The sequence below is a fragment of the Pomacea canaliculata genome, linkage group LG1 (assembly GCF_003073045.1).
Source record: "Pomacea canaliculata isolate SZHN2017 linkage group LG1, ASM307304v1, whole genome shotgun sequence".
Classification (NCBI taxonomy): Eukaryota; Metazoa; Mollusca; class Gastropoda; order Architaenioglossa; family Ampullariidae; genus Pomacea; species Pomacea canaliculata.
This window is the reverse complement of record NC_037590.1, coordinates 12,662,188-12,680,427: the sequence shown is the minus strand read 5'-3', so window position 1 is coordinate 12,680,427 and position 18,240 is coordinate 12,662,188. Positions and strand designations below refer to the sequence as shown.

The following is an 18,240-nucleotide window of genomic DNA, read 5'->3' as shown; positions in this document are numbered from 1 at the left end:
TGCCCTTCAAAGCACGACCTGTCTGAAACTGCTCGAGATAAGGGATCACCTCTCACCAGGATTGTACCCCCCAGCTGTCGGTTTGCCACTACCCAGGTCAACGGTTCCCACCGCGAACGCTGCTTTGACAAAGCAAATACAGAGGCCAAAAAAGTGGGTGATGGGGGGTTAGAAGAGGGGAAAATCATCTCTGCTTTCTAGAGGGTACGAGGGTGATTTGCCAGCCGGTTGGCTGGCGGTCTTGGCCGACTGGTAACATTCACATCTACATGAACTACACAACACCGAGGCGCGGAGAGACTGCCTAGGGGCCGATCCTTATTTTAAAGCGAGCCTCCTTTTAATAATTCTTTTTCAATTATGGGAAAACCGACGCTTGCCGAGCTTGACATCCTCCGTTCCCTCGTAAAGTTTTTAAGATGGGTAGGAGGTAGCCCCCTCTCCCCTTCGCGAAACTATCAACATCTCTTGCGCGAGCCCCCCCCGAGACGCTGTGTGCCGCTTCCTTAATGGCGGTCTTAAGGACGCCTACAGGTCTTCTTTTCTCTCCTTCCTGTTCTGTTCGTTATTTTCAGCAACACTGGCGACAATTTCCGAGTGAGAAATGTCGGCTGGGGGTCCGGGGAGGCAGCCGACCTGTTCGCCCGTGCGAGCAAGGCCCTGCTCCGCTGTGCCAGGGACAAGCCTAACGAGGTCTAAAGGCAGGTTATAGGATACTGCGAGTTAACAATGCAGGATCGATTCTTCATATTCCCATCATTCTGTAGCACTTGCCTATAGCACAGGCATGCACATTCTTCCACATCATGCTGATGCAGTTTTCCAGCAATCTCTACTGTCTGCATGGTAATGACGTTCATCTAAGATTTTTTTTAAATCGATTAACCCCTTTTACATATTTTTGGTCATTAATCCCCTCTACATACTTCTGTTAATCAACCCCCATTGTGCATTTTTGAATAAAAAGACAAATTTCTGATGATAACAATGCTCATTATCATTAGTCATTTGTTCTGATCACGTAGTTGCTCCAGCAGTGCCCTGGTCCTGTCCTGTCTGAACTGACCAGTCGATCAGGTAGTTCTCCGCCAGCTGGTTTCAACTGCACATCTCATGTTTTAGTGCTGCTGAACATCTGATCTGTCTTCACACTTTATTTGAATGTCAGGCTGAGAACCAGGGCCATGACAATGCATTTACAGAATAGTAATTCACCTCTAAACCATAACTCCCCCACACACACACTAATGTTTAAACCTTTAGACTTTAGAGTATAACCTCTACAGGCGAGTTAGCCTATTCTTTTCTCTCTCTCCACACACACTCATATATATATATACTGATAAATGACTCTCCAGTCAACGATGGACCACACAGACGCACATTCTATGACCCCCATACAGCCCAAGATATACGACAGACTTCATACAAGTACACTGTGATTTTCAAACAATGACCGACCCCATAAGATCCACACTCAGTGATGTAAGTACAACGATAGAATTGCTTATCAAAGGATTTCTCATGGCGTATCTCTGTCGTTAAGCTATACATCACTGTATACCTTTTTTCAGTTTCAATGTTTACTCTACTGTTCATGTTTTCAGTAAGTTACATATTTTAGCAGCTTCATAGTAAATGTTGTTCTTGTTTAAAACAAAGACACAAAAATCATCAGACATGATGTTTAAGTTCATACGTCTCGCCTTATCCGTGCCAACACTGTAACATAATCTTTGTCAGAAGCATCATCAGGAAAGTCCAGGAGCTGATGAGAGTAATGAGCGTGTTGTGGTCACAGAGTCGACTGACCCTTTTAAACTGAGACAGTCCCAGCAGGATTAGCACCTATCATCCATAAATAAGAGTATAAAGGAATGTAAAGTAAACGTTTGCTACATCGTTTCTCAGAGAGCCAGGAGCGGCTGTGTGGAGTTCACTCGTTTCCCACACTACAGAAGAATGTTTCTTGACGTTGGAATGTTGAAGTCATCTTGCTCATTGGGATTAAAAGCAGCTCTTCTCCTCCGTGCCACATTACTTGGTGGTTATCTTTCATTGCATTCTAAGATTGTCATCACCTTTGTCCTTATCAATTTCCATTATATTAGGGACTTTGGGGGAACATCTGATGTTTGAGATTCTAGCATTTCGTTCGGCTAAAAATCTTTTTGACCACAGTCTCTTGTCGCACAGGATCGCTGTGAAGGATTCACATGGGGGCTTAGCTCCTGACACCAACCCAAAGATTATAGCAAAAGATTGACACGGGAATCGATTTCTAGGCAGAAAGAAGAAAGGTCACAATAATTTCTCGTTTCTACTAAACAAACATCGATGCAATAACTGATTTAACTACTCTGACACAGATTGTTTTAATTTTGTTTTCTTTTTTTAACTTGCATTGCTTACGCAGTCGAGCATCAAATCCGGCTCAAGCTTACTGGGCAAGTGAGCACAGCTCACAAGATCACTCTTCTTCCGTCTTGATTGCTGTTGCTTGTGATAGTTGTATACGCTCGCACCGACCAGCATTTATCTCCAGAACTGATTAGGAAAAACCGTACTCCAAAAAATAAAAAGTGAAAAAAATTACTGATGTCAGTTCCGCGTTCACTTCTCTTGCGATTACATGTAGTGTCCAATGAAGCTAATCGACAAGAAAACGCCTAGCACTAGCAGTTTTTCTATTTCGTCTTACACAACAATTCTCTGAATGTCAAAGGACGAAGGAAGATTAAAAAAAAAAAAGGAAGGAAGTTGAGAGGTAGAGAGGCAGAGCCCAGATGGCGCCAGCTGAGAATTAGGCATAGAAAAGCTGTAAAGAAAAAAAATTTTTTGTCTTCCTGTGTGATTCACCGACGGCCTGTGCCCCGGGGTCGTAATTAATATAGCAATGGGTTTCCCTGGTCACCAGCCTACCTCACTGAAAGTGCAAACATGACCGACATGAAAAATAAATCGGATTGTGTGGTGCTACAATATGAGCATCCGTCTGTGCATCCTAGTAGTGGTCACCCACCCAAAGCTGGCACTGATCTCTCGAAATCGCTGCCAAGTAAGCTTGAGGGCAAAACACATAAAGGAGGAACAATCCCCCAGCATCCCTCCCCCCCCCCAAAAAAAAAACAACCAACAGCTGGAGCCAGAATGGTGCCGGATAATAGCTAAGCCCCAAACCGCACCCGGTTTATCTGATCTATACTATTCCCCCCTCCCCCACAGCATTAACCTGATCATTAACTTTTTTCGTACGGTTGGCAGGGGAGAGCTAGTATTTCATTGTTAATGCATGATAATGCAGGAATCAGAAGGGGGCTGAGAATTTGTAAAGCATCATCGCACTTTATAAAATATTTGCTCATCTACCGACCTACATTTTATGGAGAGGGTAATCACAGCCCTCTGCGTGCTAAAGTAAGTGATATATACTACCTGAGACCTGAGGAAAAAGATATCAAGACCTGAAACTGTTCATTAGGTGGCATATGCATGTCTCGGTATCACTGACGAAAACGTAGAGACGGCATGTGAAGTGAGGGTAAAGGAAACAGAATATCGTCTCCTTTTATGCTGGTCATGCTGTAAGGTAAATGAAAATTCTTCCACAAAGGTTACACAGAAAGGCAGAAAAGAAGGGCGATATATACAAAGAATACTAGATGGTGCTGATATCGAAAAGGCGAATAAGCTCGTGAAGAAGTGAGCGCGTCTCTCTTTTTTATATGTATAACAGTAAGCGTGAATGATTTATGATAAGACCCTGAACACCCTCCTCAAGATACAGTTGACAAGGGAATGTTTAAGGCCCCGAAATAAATAAATACTGGTTTAACCCTAGGGAAAATGAACATCAACGCATCGGTGCAGTAAACTGCGGACAGTAAAAATAAAAACATCCGATTACCAGTCTGTCTCTCTTTCTCCCCCACCACCCTCTCTCCCATACAAAAGTTACACAAGCACATAAACTTTTCGGAAAACGCACCTCGCATAGGTAAAGCATTTTTCCCCCCTTCAAGTGCAACTGTGTGAGCAGTAAACTTAACGGGTTAACGATCTGACGCACCGATTCACACTGTAACTGTCAGCGGCGGAGATTAACGCTTACCCTCACATAACGATGTTGAGGGAAACCACTTTATTAACCAGGACTCGCATACAGGCACTCAAGCAGCAGCCATTTATCCTGGACCATATCAACACTTTCCCCCCTAAAGAGCACGAACGAGCACGGGCCATATCGGCACCTTGTCGTGCTCTTAAAGGGGGGCGGGGTGTTCACATCTGAATGATGGTTTTCTCGAACCAAAATTGTACTCTTACCATTTTTCTGCATGTAAAAATGCTCTGATATATATATAGCATATTAAAAAAAGTCTCGCTTTCCAAAGGCACTAAAACTGTATGTTTTGTATGTTCAGATGATTGGTCGTACTTTTGTCAATAAAACATTGCAGTGACATTACATGTGCCCGCAGTCTGAACAATGTTCATAGTGCACATTTTTATGTACAAGATAATAAATATGCTTGCTACAGAATAATGATTACAAATGAAAAATTGTGGGGGAATGAGGGTGTTTGAGTGCGAGATAAAACAAATATTCACGCCCCTTGGAATTCTCCCGTTGCAAGCACTGAGAAAAAGACCCAAAAATGTTTCCACCGCCAAAGGCTACGAGCTGAACATCAGCCCTCAATCATTCAAAAAATGAAAGATCTTTATTCTTCCAAATATTTCTTACAGGGACAGTCTTTGTTAAAGTCATACTTTTGGATGCCTGGAAACTAAGAATGAAAAATTATTCCGTGATTTGCACAAAGATTATATCATTTTTTCATCACAAAAGCTTTGATGTCCTCGATAACTCCCCCCTCCACCTCATCTTCCACTCATTGACATCAGCAGCGACATGACAAGACGGCCTTGTAAGGGTGCAAGCTGTATCGATTCTACCGGCTCTTTACACAAATTGCAATCGGGCTGAAAAGTTCCAAGTACTATCAGCCATTAGAAAGCCTGCGTCCCTAGGGGGCTCCAACTTGCTGACGCGGCAGGGTCGTTCCTGCCGATCCAGTTTGCTTCTTCTCCAGTTACCACCGAGATCCGCGAGCCTAATTTGAGTCTGCATTATCAACATGTTACTGTGAGGATGGCCACCAGAGACAACATTTCAATAGGTATGCATCGAGCAATGAGCTGTCGTTGTGCATGGCTTATTTGGCATTTATAAATCTTCCATAGACATGCATAAATGAAGGCTAATATTCGATAACAATTTATATAGCCTATTAGTGGGGTTTTTTTTTTTTTATAAAAGATCCTTGCACTTAAAATCTCTCTCTCTCTCGCTCACTAAAACATGCAAAAATATTTATTCCCACATCACATATACACGCACGCAGACGCGCTCGCAAAACGAGAAAGCAGGCGCGTTACAGGACAGGCGAAAATAAAACAACAACAACAACAACAACAACAACAACAACAACAACAGAGTTATCGTTAAGCCTCAAAGCATTTAAGTGATTAAAAGCAGATAAGCCTGCTCTACCCGGTCTACTCCTATACAATCTGTCATGGCATAGTTCTTTATTCTTTATTCTGTATAGCTTTAAAATGAATGTTAGTAATGAGCAGACATTGTACACTACCACAGAGCGTTTAAAGGATTGGTGTGCGTCTAGTAGTAGTGGTGGTGGTAGGAAGGTAAGGGTGAGAGAGGGAGGTATGAAATCAATGTGAGAGTCCTTTTGATGCGTCACATCTCGTGGAAAAGTTGCTAAGTACTGTCTAGCCACGGTCACAAAGCCCGTCTCCTGTGGCGGCGACTATGGTGGGGAATTGTGGCTGTACAATCTAACTATCAACGACACAGACACACGCCATCGATTGCCGGGCTGCCCGGGCTTCCTTGCTGAGAGCTGCACAGCGATTTGATTCGCTTTGAGGTTGCGCAAGAGAAGATAAACTGTCAAGTTGCAGTCAACGACCGAAACAACATCAAAGATACAATCATGCCACTTTCAACAATTTCAACAGTCAAAATTTACTTCTACAAATCAAATAAATAGGCAAATGAAAAATGAAGCACGTTCTGGACAAAGCTTATGATAAGAACTGCAAATTATTTCACATTTTGATACAGGATATGCTCTCTGATGATTATAATCTTGCTTTGTCAATCCCAACTAACTAATATTCCATTCTAAAAAACACATAAAAACAAATATTTTATTAAGCTTTCTCGAAAAACAAATTGTGGAAACACTCACACAAGCGACCAAAGCTAGCTGATATCCGTCGCTTTAGCTTCTTGATTCTGCTAACCTGGGTTTTGTCTTTCCCTGTAAGACAATAAGAAACAAATATTAATAAATAAGAAACTTTTTATGGTTATTCTGCTCATTTGAGCTCAAAGCAGTTAACTTATCCTCTTAGAAGGGAACTGGACAGCTAATGTATTTATTTGGGATTTAAAAGCTGGGGGGTGGTTTTTTCGGTCTTTGGCTGACTTATTTACACCTTCCATTCAACATTAGCTCTTAACAGTTTTCCGCTGTCATCATCACTCCCATCCTTCTCCAGTTCTTCCCTACCTTCATCACATATTTCACCGGTGAAAGTGTTTGAGACATGTTGTGTCATTTTAAATATAACTAACTTTAATGGGCAAGAAAACTATCATGTTTGAATCGGTGACTGAAAAAGATGTGCGAATCTGTGTGGCGATGAGTATTTAATATTTATAATGGTAACAGAATCTAAGACTGAAGGAAAAAAAAAAGAAAAGCATGCATCTTTCATATGTTGCACGCTTTTCCTCGGAGACAGGTGCACACCTTCCATCGTCTGATGGGCGGAGGTGTTTAAAAATGCGACGGCGATGTACAATAATCAGTCGCTGGGTCGTTGGCTTCGGCAGACCTACCCTCCAACACACACACAAGCTATCCGACTGGCTGCAATAAACATCCGCGCAACAGGCAGCGCCATTTTATTCATGCGGGAGCTGCCACTCGCAGCCAGCACCTCATGAATTATCAATTAAGAATCAGTCCCAGTCACAACTGCCCTATAACCAGCGGCGGGGCCAAGACAGCCAAGTAAACCCCATTCCGATCAATACGTCTGAGAGCCCAGATACTCATTATCCCCAAATAAGAATAATCGATCTGCAAAGGATCGAACAGCAAATGTGAAAGCTGCAAATATCTACAAAAGTACACCGTAATCATCATCATCCGATAAGAATTAATTGTTAATTTGTGCCCACTTCAGACTAGTGCAGGAACAGCCGTCACTGCTCAGCCGCCAGACTTCTGCACTAGAATTGTTGTCATTGACAATTTGTGTCTGTCTCCTGAATGGTTGTCAATGGCAGACTGGATTCAACAGCAGCATCCTACGATTCTACGGCGACATTCCCTATCCTCCCTGAGTACAGTCGGGTTTTTTTTTTCAAAAAAAGTGTTTTCTTTTCTAGAAACAAAGATGCTGAAAGTTCCTTTGAAATGTCTACAGCAAATTCCGTGGGTATGCATAAAAGTGAAAAAGTCACGTAGCTACCAAAAGGTAAGACTTTTTATTTTAAGGAACGCCCCAAGACTTTGTGTTGAAAGTGTAATCAGTGTGTCTCGACACCAGTAAACACATTTCATTTTATAATTCATCGTGCACGTAAAGAAATAAGTATTGAGGAGAGAAGGTGGAGGGAGGGTATGATCTCGACGGCATTGCTGCTGCAAACAACGTAACTATGACGTTGCAACGTAGTTTCTACGTTGTCAAGCAAACGTAAACGTCTATCACACCTAAGCGTCCTGATTTATGTTGCTGGTCTGGCCAAGCTCAGAATAACAGAAGGCCACGGCTGCGGAAAGAGGACGCGGGTATGTTAGATAGTACGATCCGGCATGGTCATCGATCCCTTGTAGATGATGAACTATAATTACCTCGTCGAAGCCCCACCGTCTACTTCCAGTAAATAGGGTCTTTGCTGATGATCACTCAAGTGAAGCCGTGACCTTTGCCAACCGATTGGGCCGCTTAGAGGCACATACTAAGCCTGCCAACCAACTTCGTATAGCAAAACTTTCAAAATAATAATAACAAAGACATTACCTCACAAAACCCTCACATATCCTCCCCCACCCACTAGCAATGGATCCCATTATTAAGATGCCAAATGCACTTATTTTTTTTAAAATCTATACATATAAGCCTATCGAGACCTGAACTTTACTTTAAAAGCAGGTAAAACAACAGGTTATTGCCTGTACCACTTGATAGCGCATGCAACACGTGATACCAAAAGCCAGATCAAAAGGATGAGCGCCTTTACACAGAAAACATTGAATAGGATGGTAGCACCTTTGCTGGAATACACCTAAATCCGTAATACAAGCGAGAACATGTCGAAAGATTCAGCACAATATCTAAAAAATGTAATGAAAAACAAAAAAACGAACTCCATTCTTCACTCCAAGCTAATAAAAATTTGATGAGATTTTGATTTTTTTTTCAGGCAAGATACAAAAAAAAAAAAGGAGGAATAAACTGCAGTTTGTTGAGTCTACTGGATTTTTTCGTGTAATGTTCAGAATAATAAAAAAGACAAGAGTTGGGAGGACCAATTATCTGAAATATTATACCGTATAACATAATTTCACAAACTGACAATTTCAGTATAGGCAATAATGGAGAGAAGCAAACAGCTGAACAACAGAACTTACAAGTTTAGCAATGAATCTGACAATCGTGCTTTGCCTCAGTCGCATCCCTATCCTGCTCAGCCTCGTTATACGCAAGCTCGCCTCCTCGCGGTCTGTGAAGGGAAAAAGTTGCTTCCGCCATCGAGAAAAACGACAACGAAAGGGGCAAAGTTCTGACGAAACATGCCACCGAAGCCGTCTGCGTCCTGTACAGAGAGAGCAGTTTACTAACATTGCCCCTGGCAGCAGAGTGAGTAAATTTTCCGGACGCTTCGCTTACAATCAGCCGGCGGGTCGACGAGAAACACCACATGTCATTATCCTCCCGGCGTGGTCTAGGTGCCCCACCATGAAGACAGGCTGTTGTAGCTCTATACAGACCGTCCTACATGTCTACTTCCTTTACTAGCAGTGTACTATGAGCACAGTGGAGAGAAATCTCAACAACCTTCACGTGTATAACTCAATCTCATCGCTTTCTCTTCCATCCCCTGCGCTGCAACACTCAGTGGAGATCATGTCCGTGCCTGGATCATCTCTCCTTTGTGTGAAAGAGGACATTCTCTGACAGCGTCCTCATGCCAGCTACAGAAATGCTCCCTTAATACGTTTTTCCGATCTTGTTGAAGCCATTACACTACAGAAATATACCAATCTTAAGAATTACCTACTCGTTAAAAAATAAACTTAATCAATAAAAATTAAAAAAGAAACAAGATTAAGCCAGTCATTGTCGGTGAAGGATATAATGTATGGGAAAATCGAATATCTGGAGGCCGGAAACATCAAACGCAGATTCCCCCCTCCACGATCGACAAACTTTCTTCCAAAACAACTAAGGTTCCTGATTGAATCTAATGTTTTAATAACGTGTTATCGGTCGTTATAAGGGCAAGGTCGCATGAAGAAAGGTATCAGAAGACGGTCGCGGCATGGATCACCCTCTCCGATGGATTACGGGCAAGCTATGAATTATCACTAACATCTTAACATTCTGCGGTCGTAACTCAAGACCCATCGCAGGTTTTATTTTCCCATGTGATAAACAAGCTTCTGCAAACAGACCGCAAAGAACAAACTTGACCTGGCAGAATAGGTAGGTCCATAGACCTGTAGGTCGTGAACCTTAAAGTGGAGCGGCCAATGACCTTAGCCGCTACAATGAGCATGTTAAACATGAGTAGCTGCTGTAAATACATTCTGGGGTTCTGACAGTGAGGCGTGTTCACAGGAAGCAATCCATCTAGGCATATCAGCTCACAAGTGCACACCTGCTCACAACAGAAGCAAGCCGAAACAAAAAAGGCGACTTTCATTCGATTATTTTGTAACCATTTAAGACAGATTTAGATAAGGAGAGTATGGCGTCCGTGAGCCACTAGTATTCGACAAAAATACCAAAGCAGCAATAGCACGTGTTTTGAATCCTAAGAAAGCTTATGATCATGCAAAGAAAGTTATTCAAACTATGCGTATTATACACATAATTTTTTAAAAAATACTGTCACCAGAACTAATCATTAGAAGCAGTATAAAAAGTAACGCAATCAAACAATTTCAGGGGCCGTGAGACGTTTCCCAAGGGAAAATCGTCCTGCTTCCGAAATTATAAAGCGGTGTCCAGATCCCACGGACACTGCTTCGTGTTTCTTCACGCCAGGAAACACATGCCCCTGCTTTATAACTACTGCTCCAGGGGTAAAACAACATCTGCAGGGTTTGGACGCCGCTTTATAATTTTGGAAACAAGACGCTTGCCCCTGAATTCCCCATGTTTCCTGAAGGCAGCGACTTGCCTCCACTCCATAACTGCCGCCCCTGGAGGCTATCTTTAAGATGACGTCAGCAAGCTCTGTCTATTTTTTAGTATTCTGAGACTAGACCTCCCACAAAACTCCCAGCAAAAGAAAATCGTATCGTTTATCTTGCTATTGAAGGAAATGGGAGGGATGGGGTGTACATACAAAAACGTTCTGTATGCCCTCGGTTATTTTGAAACATCCCGATTAAACTGTTAGCGCTTCTCTTAAAAAGAGCACTTGATGAACTTGCACCTGAAATCCCTTTGTCGCCATGGCAAAATAGTGTGAAGCATATACAATTTATGAGCACTGTAACTCTGGGCAAGTGACCGAACAGATGGGTGTATGCAGATAATTAATTTGTAATTGTTTTTATATTTGTAATGTCAGAATAATCTTTATATTCATTTCTTCCACTTATGTTTAATTTTGTCTTAATTTCAAAAATACAAATATCATACAACCTACAGTGATGGATAACTACAAGTGGTTAAAATGATATTCTAATCCCTTCCGTAAGCCGGAATAACAAAGGGATGAAACACACGGATACACATACACATAAACACTCATAAACATTTATATATATATTTGGTATTTTATCCCCAGCCAGCACCTATAACGGCTGAGCAGCCTACCCTACAAACAGGTGTCACAAGCAGAGAAACAACAGCGTAAAGGAGACGAAACCCAGTTCACAAGAATCCTCTCTGAATTTTAACCGTTGCGCCATCGGAGCGACACACACAGAAAGACTAATCATGCACAATACTTTGGTCCTCTTATAGCCTAACTGACGGCTGTGGAATTTTGTTGAAACACAGCTTTAACACGTAACGCAGTGAATGGTTAAATCATATATTTAAAGAGCTAATTGTGATTAACGAATCTGAAAAGCTGCTTACGGCCAACTACTCTCCCGGCTGTGGTAATGAGCTGGTGAGTTTGCATTCATTCATCCTTATAAACAACTTTGATTTGACACAGCAGAGACCACCAGCAAGTGAAAATGGGACAACAACCGCAGCAGCTGATGTCGAAAGATACTCTTGTGCATTTTAGTTCCCATGTGACAATATTCACAATAAACCCTGCCTGTCCTAACAGATACCCTGCCTGTGCGACAAACTGCCAGCAATAACCGACTACCTAAGCTGACAGAAGAACTGAGAAAAAAAAAAAAACAAAAAAAAAAAACAACAACAAAAAAAAAAAAAACACCCCACCCCGAAAACAGTATTGCAGGAATACCCTCACATGGAGGTACTGATGGCGATGGAAACTAGCAGGCATCAATTAAGAATATATTTACAGACATCAATTAAGCTGAAAGAAAGTGTGTTTACAGCTAAAATTCCATCAACATTTAGTGGATAAGTATCAGTAGATAGGGAAACAAAAAGCAGACATGAATGGACCTTATACACACATGGCTCTTCCGGCCTCTTGGCTATCATAACTCACAGCGTTATACAAAAGCCTTTTGAGGAATAGCCCCTGTGGTAGTCTTTGTGGCTGATACATTAAACAAATTAATGGTAAATAAGGAGTTTTACAATCACTTTTCTTAAATCATCTAACTACAGTCTATGTATGATTTTGTTATGGTGAAATTTGTGATCAGACCTGGTACTTGAGACTAATAGAATCTTGTGTTTGATTATTATTCTACAACTAACCTTACTGTGTGGAAGAAACATAAAATTTAAAAACACCTTTCTGTCATTTTTTTGTTTTATGAATATACATATCATCACACTCCAACCTTCAACTTATTTTCGCATTTTTATGTTTAAAGTTTAGAAATAGTTCTCTTATGATTATAAAATGCTTGCATGTTCTATCAACATTTATGTTATAAGAATAATTGCTGCTGCTACCATTTTATGTCTTCATAAATAGCACTAGTAGAAATATATGTATAGATGTTTCTAATCCACATTTGCATATGATAGATTATGCCATAACTGTTGTACGATCCAGTATAGTGTAACAGTCAAATAAAAGCAATTCTGTTTTAATTGTATTAGTACCCATATTTTTTGCATTTGCTATTGGTTTTTAAAAAAATTGTTTCATAGGTCCTTTATTGAGTTCAAGAGTTAAGAAAGTGTTTTGGTGAAATTTCTTAAAAATTGATGGAATTTAACAAATGCCACATATAAAACAGCAATGTTTTTCTACTACTATGTTCTATTTAAATGTCTGCAGACAAAAAAATCACAACTGTAAGTCACACATATAAGAAATTTTGTTATTTCAGATATGAGGAAAAAAATATCAAAAAGAATTAAAAACCATAAGCAGAAGAAATATGAATGTACACACCATACAATACATTTTCCTGAGGTTGGTGATGCATAGATGCAAGCCATGAGCACACTGCAGTGCAATATAGACACATGGGACAAAGCAAATTATATAGTTTGTGACACAAATGCAAAAGATATGTACATGCTGCAAGATATGCAGATGGGGCAAAGCATATTGTACAAGATGGCGATATACAAAAGCAAGAGATATGTACACATAGTGCAATCTAAACATAAGCAAACCAGTTATATAGGAAGGTGACACATAAATGCTAGAGAAATGTTATCATGAACACAACTTGCACATGAAGCAAATATCCTGTATGCTAGTGATCTGTTTTTAAAGTCTTAGTTTTTCTTTAATCAAAAATATGGGAACGGGATGTGACTCAAGACTCAAATCCAGTATTGTATAACATTTTTTTAACATTGGTCAGTGCCAGTATGTTTTGGTCCCCATTATACCGGCCCACAAGGCCTCGCTTTGGTTTCCAAGATGGCGCTTGCGTGAATAAAGTTCATGATCGATAACTAGCGCAAGCGCGGGGACTTGCTGAATCACGTGACCTGGGTCATCAGTTCATTACAAATGCAAGCGTTCACCCTTCTGTTCTAACCTGACGTTCGCCCACGTAGTTTCATACAATGTAACTCCGTGCGTTCGCCCTTAGGAGAGCACATAGGACGCGGGGAGAATATGACCTGCTGGTTTCCTTCGGCAGCGCACTCCCCAACTGCGCGTCTATGTCAAAGCTGAAGTGCTTCTGATGGTTCACAGTGGCGTAGGAAGATGCCGTCGTTGTTTGTTTGTCTGTTTTGCTTTTTGTTTTTGCTGACAGTGAACGACGTTCACATTCTTGCCTCTTCAGTATCTTTCTCTGAGGAAGCGCTGCCTTCCTCCACACTTTTGCCCCCCTGGTATCAACAGCTGCAGTAGCTATTTTCACAACTCTCTCTTATCATCTGTCCTCAACACTAAATCACAAGACTATCACAAATTGTTGGAAACGTTTCGACATTTACGTGCAAGAAACTGTGTCACTATGTTGTGTGTGCGTGTAGTAGAGAGAGAGAATACCAATGAAGACAAATTTCAATGCAGTTCATGATCACGTGATGACATTTATATTTTTGTCACCGCAACGGCATTGACATCTCTGCGTCACTGCGCCATCCCTCGTGGTTTCCTTCCATATTTTTATGTCAACTGAATTCTCTAAGAGGATTAATCTACTGCCACACAAACTGCCGCTCAGATCAAGGTGCTCAAGCCCTAATCAATCACGCACCAAGGGAAAAGCCCTGTTACCTTTCACTTGCACTGCCCATCGCCAGAAGCAGGCACTTTCTGGACAACAGTGATAAATGAGGACTTGCTTCGTGTATACGTTCCCTAGTCTACACCCCCACCCATCCAATTTTCCGCTCCTTTACCTCTGCGAACTTCCCCTTCCCAGCCCCGCACCTTTTCTGGACAGCTATGTCAAACAGTGCGTTGAGCTGCGAGATGAGATATGAGAGGTATTTCAGTCTACCGTTCACGCTCCACGTGATTAAAAACGCCTCCTCTTTCACTCAGGTCGTAACAGGTACAGCGCAAGCCTTGCCTATAAATGCATCCTAGTTGATTTTTTTTTTTTTTAATGTGGATTGTGTTTCTTTCGACAATGCAATCTTTCGATGACGCAGTCTTCTTGCCTGCGCTTGATGCCCGCCGACCTGGCCTGAAATTCCACTCGACACTTAATGCTGCATTCCAGTGACTCTTGTGAACCCTACAGCTAATACCATCACGGATGACGCTCGGCCAGTCCGTGTTTGTACATGTCAAGAGCAGCAGTGCACATAAGGTAATCTCCGACAGTTACAAAAGGTAAACAGAGCAAGTCACGACCCAGTTCACAAGACTGTTGTGTTGGTGGGGTTTTTTTTTTTTTTTGGTTTAAATTTTTTTGCATTTACTATGCCCAGGCCAGGACTGCGTGAGTTCGCATTTTCCATTCACATAAAATGTACACTTGAATTTCATAGAATGGTCTGACCCTTAGGGAACATTTTATGTATAGACAAAGAAATAAAACTGGCATGTAACCAAGCTCACTTCCTTAAGCTTCGCCATGGACGGCAGTTTTTCCTTTATAGTTATAATTCTTCATAAAGTGTACGCTAAGATGGGGAGATGGAATAAAGGGCACTAGCGGGACAGACTATTGACCAGCTTCCATCGATCCTGTAATTTTCAGTGAGGCTAAGGAATCAGAGCAGTACACACTCCTCGTGAAGAGCAGGCGAGAATAAACACTATGCGTACAACAGGTCTTCATCCAAAGAGAAGCTCAAATCATTTAACACTAAGGAACACTCCCACTCCGACATTCGCAGAAAAAGTTGCAAATAGAACAAAATGGGCCAACAAGAGAGTGAAATGGTGAAGCCAGATAGTCGATATGCACTCTATACCTTTTCATGACCTTCGATCTACACTTATCTGCAAATCTACTATGGTTTTTTCTCAGCAGAGGCTGCTCTCATCCCAAAAGGAGTAGTGGGGAACATGTGAGAGGGAACATGCGTCTTTGCACAGAGAGGAACATGCGTCTTTGAACAGAGTAATTGTTAATACAGCTAACGAACGCTTATTCCCTTCATAGCGCAAGAAACTAGAGACGATCAAGTCTCTCCTAAACACGGTACACTTCCTGTAAACAAAGCACAATGGCCGTCGGAAACGAGCGCAGTGACGTGAAATCACTCCAGCGTCGTTCAGCTACCCGCGTGCAGCAAAGAAAACCATCTGGCAGACTTGGCCGGCGTACAACTATGTCAGACGATAGCAAGAAACTCCCGGTGCCTCTCTCTCTCTGTGTGTATATGTGAAAGAAAGAGTGAGAAACCTAGATGCAGCACTGGAAGCCAGAAAATGCTTGACTTTTTACTTCCATACAGATTACCCATCATCCACCTACATAACATGAACACTCGCAATATTTCATTTCATTTATATTCTTTAGTTTTCATTTCCTCAACCTGTAACCTCACTCCAACGCGTGGACTCAAATTTTGTCAAAAGATTTTGACGCCACTGGCATCCATTTCATGTTTTTACACTGATGTCATTTCACAAGAGAGAGAGAGAGAAATCTCTAGATGAACATTTCTTTCGGTGGTCCAAAACTATAGCGATAACTATAAGAAACAAAAATGAACAGTTAACGAACTGACATAAAAAGAATAGTGCGAATCAAACAGATGCTCTTGAGGCATCGAAAGCACAGACTGAACAAACAACAATACGTAATCATTTTCACACTAACGCCACGCGTATCAACTACTGAACCGAAAAAAAAACTTAAATGAAGCATTAGACCCAATCTAATACAAAAATCTCAGAGTTGCAAATTCAAAGGCCATAGAAACACCAAACTGAAGAGAAAAGAGATGGCAGACTTCATCATGATAAAATGGGACACTACTACCGATCATACCGTGGGTTTTTTTCCACTTAAACACACGCAGAGTATATAACCCAGAAACCGGCAGAGTGGAGGGCTGCGGGAGGAGGACTGGTTTTCTGCCCCCTTAAAGTAATGGCGCCCCCCCCCCCCTCCACTCTCCTCAACGAAGCCAATTACTTCGTCAGATGGGCAAATCCTGCTGCAGGAAGCCCTCAGCCGAGTATTCGCCGGTTATATTAGTCATCATTTACGCAACATCGGCAACAGTTCTCAGCATCATGTTGCACATGTACTTGGAGAGGTCAAATACCAAGACTCCTGATACACAATGTTCTTCCAAATCCGATAAACGCTGTTCCAGAGCTGATGGGTGTTGACAGATAAGATGGAAGCATGAGATCCAGAGATGGTGGGGTGGGGAAACAAATGAAAACCAGTCAACACTCACAAGTCAACGCGGGTTAGCTAGGATAATCTATCTACTTGCCAACCTACTGAAACAATGTATGTCGTGTTGCAGACTTTGGATCAATCACTTCATTTAAGTCAAGCTGATTTGAATTCGAGGTCACTAGAGCGAAACAGTAAAACAATGGTGCTCTTTGTCTTGATGCCTCTTCTAACTTGACAGGTTGACCATTATCTTTGGCAACGGAGGCACGACATTTCGAGTGAAGGGGGAGAGAAAATTTGCGGAGTATCGGCCGCCACGCGACTATTCGCTAGCTCTCATAGCATCTCTCTTAAATTGCGATGTCAGAATTTACTCTCTGCAATAGAAGTCGGTTTTTTTTCTGGGTAGTATCGTTGCCTCTAGAGCACCCCTTACATATTATAAAAGTAAAACAAACAATTAAATGCTACGATGCAACGAATGTGAACCAGCCAACGACCTAACCACAGACAACAAATGGTCATAATAATAATAACACATGCATTTATGCGTTTGTTTCTGCGAACAATCGATAAATTCTCTAACAATTCTGTCTGAAAACCCTCAACAAAAACATCGGGCTATGACCCCCCATCCCTTACAAATTTATCGACAGGAAACATTGGAAGCTGCGACGAATTGCTTTAAATGAAGTGACAAATCACTGAACAATAAAACATTGAAAGAAAACCGAGGCAAAAGAATAGGAGAAGACACGTGGCATTAACAAAGCGAAACAGTATCGTCAGTACTCCCCCACTCGATTGTGCCATCTGTGAGTGGAAAACTTTAGGCATGTGCGTGCAAAAGAAAACTGCATCAAAAGAATATTCGTGAATCTAAATCATTAACCATTTTCTAGACAATACTCATTATCACCCACCTTTTTGCTTCTGAAAACTGAACGCACAGCGAAGTGTGTAGGGAAGCCCCAAGAGAATGTCGGACGTAGTTACGCAGGTAAAGCAAGAGAAAACCACGTGATTGATCCTGTAAGTCACAGTCATCTGGCACCCAGTTAAAAACCTGATCTCTACGTACAAAAGGAATTTCTCATTGTTTCGGCCATCTTCAACAGTAAACACAGCACTACACTTTTAGCTGTATTTTTAATGAACTTGAATGGGCTCCCATCTACTGTATTTCTTGGAACGTTCTTCCACACGTCATCAGAATGAACAGAAGGTGTTTAGTGTGCAGCAGCTTTGTTTTCGATAAAACGAGCAGTTGCTTTTTCAGATTCCAAACATTTCTGTCAGAAAGTATACCCGGTGCACATCTGTTACAAAGCAAGGGGGAAGTAGATGACTAGACCATGGTCGAAAGTGTGACAACATTTATATTAGAACTGGCAAGCTGATTTCTGCTGCTCTTTGTGCTTATGTCAAACTACTTGGGACTGCATCCGCAGTTGAGAGAGAGAGAGAAAAAAAAAGCTTTGCGCCTAGAGTAATGGGATGTGACGTACAAGCACCAGCCTCTCTCTGGGGCGTAATCACTGGACGAGTCTTATTAAGACAG

At 41.7% G+C, this 18,240-nt stretch overlaps 1 protein-coding gene across 1 annotated transcript in view; it reads right to left on the bottom strand.

The window, feature by feature from the left end:
• The window catches only part of LOC112569616 (cyclin-dependent kinase 14-like), a 52,063-nt gene that overhangs the window by 24,477 nt on the left and 9,346 nt on the right, over positions 1 to 18,240 (bottom strand). The window contains 1 exon segment of the mRNA XM_025247453.1: positions 6,279 to 6,350. Coding sequence (XP_025103238.1) covers positions 6,279 to 6,350 — 72 coding nt within the window.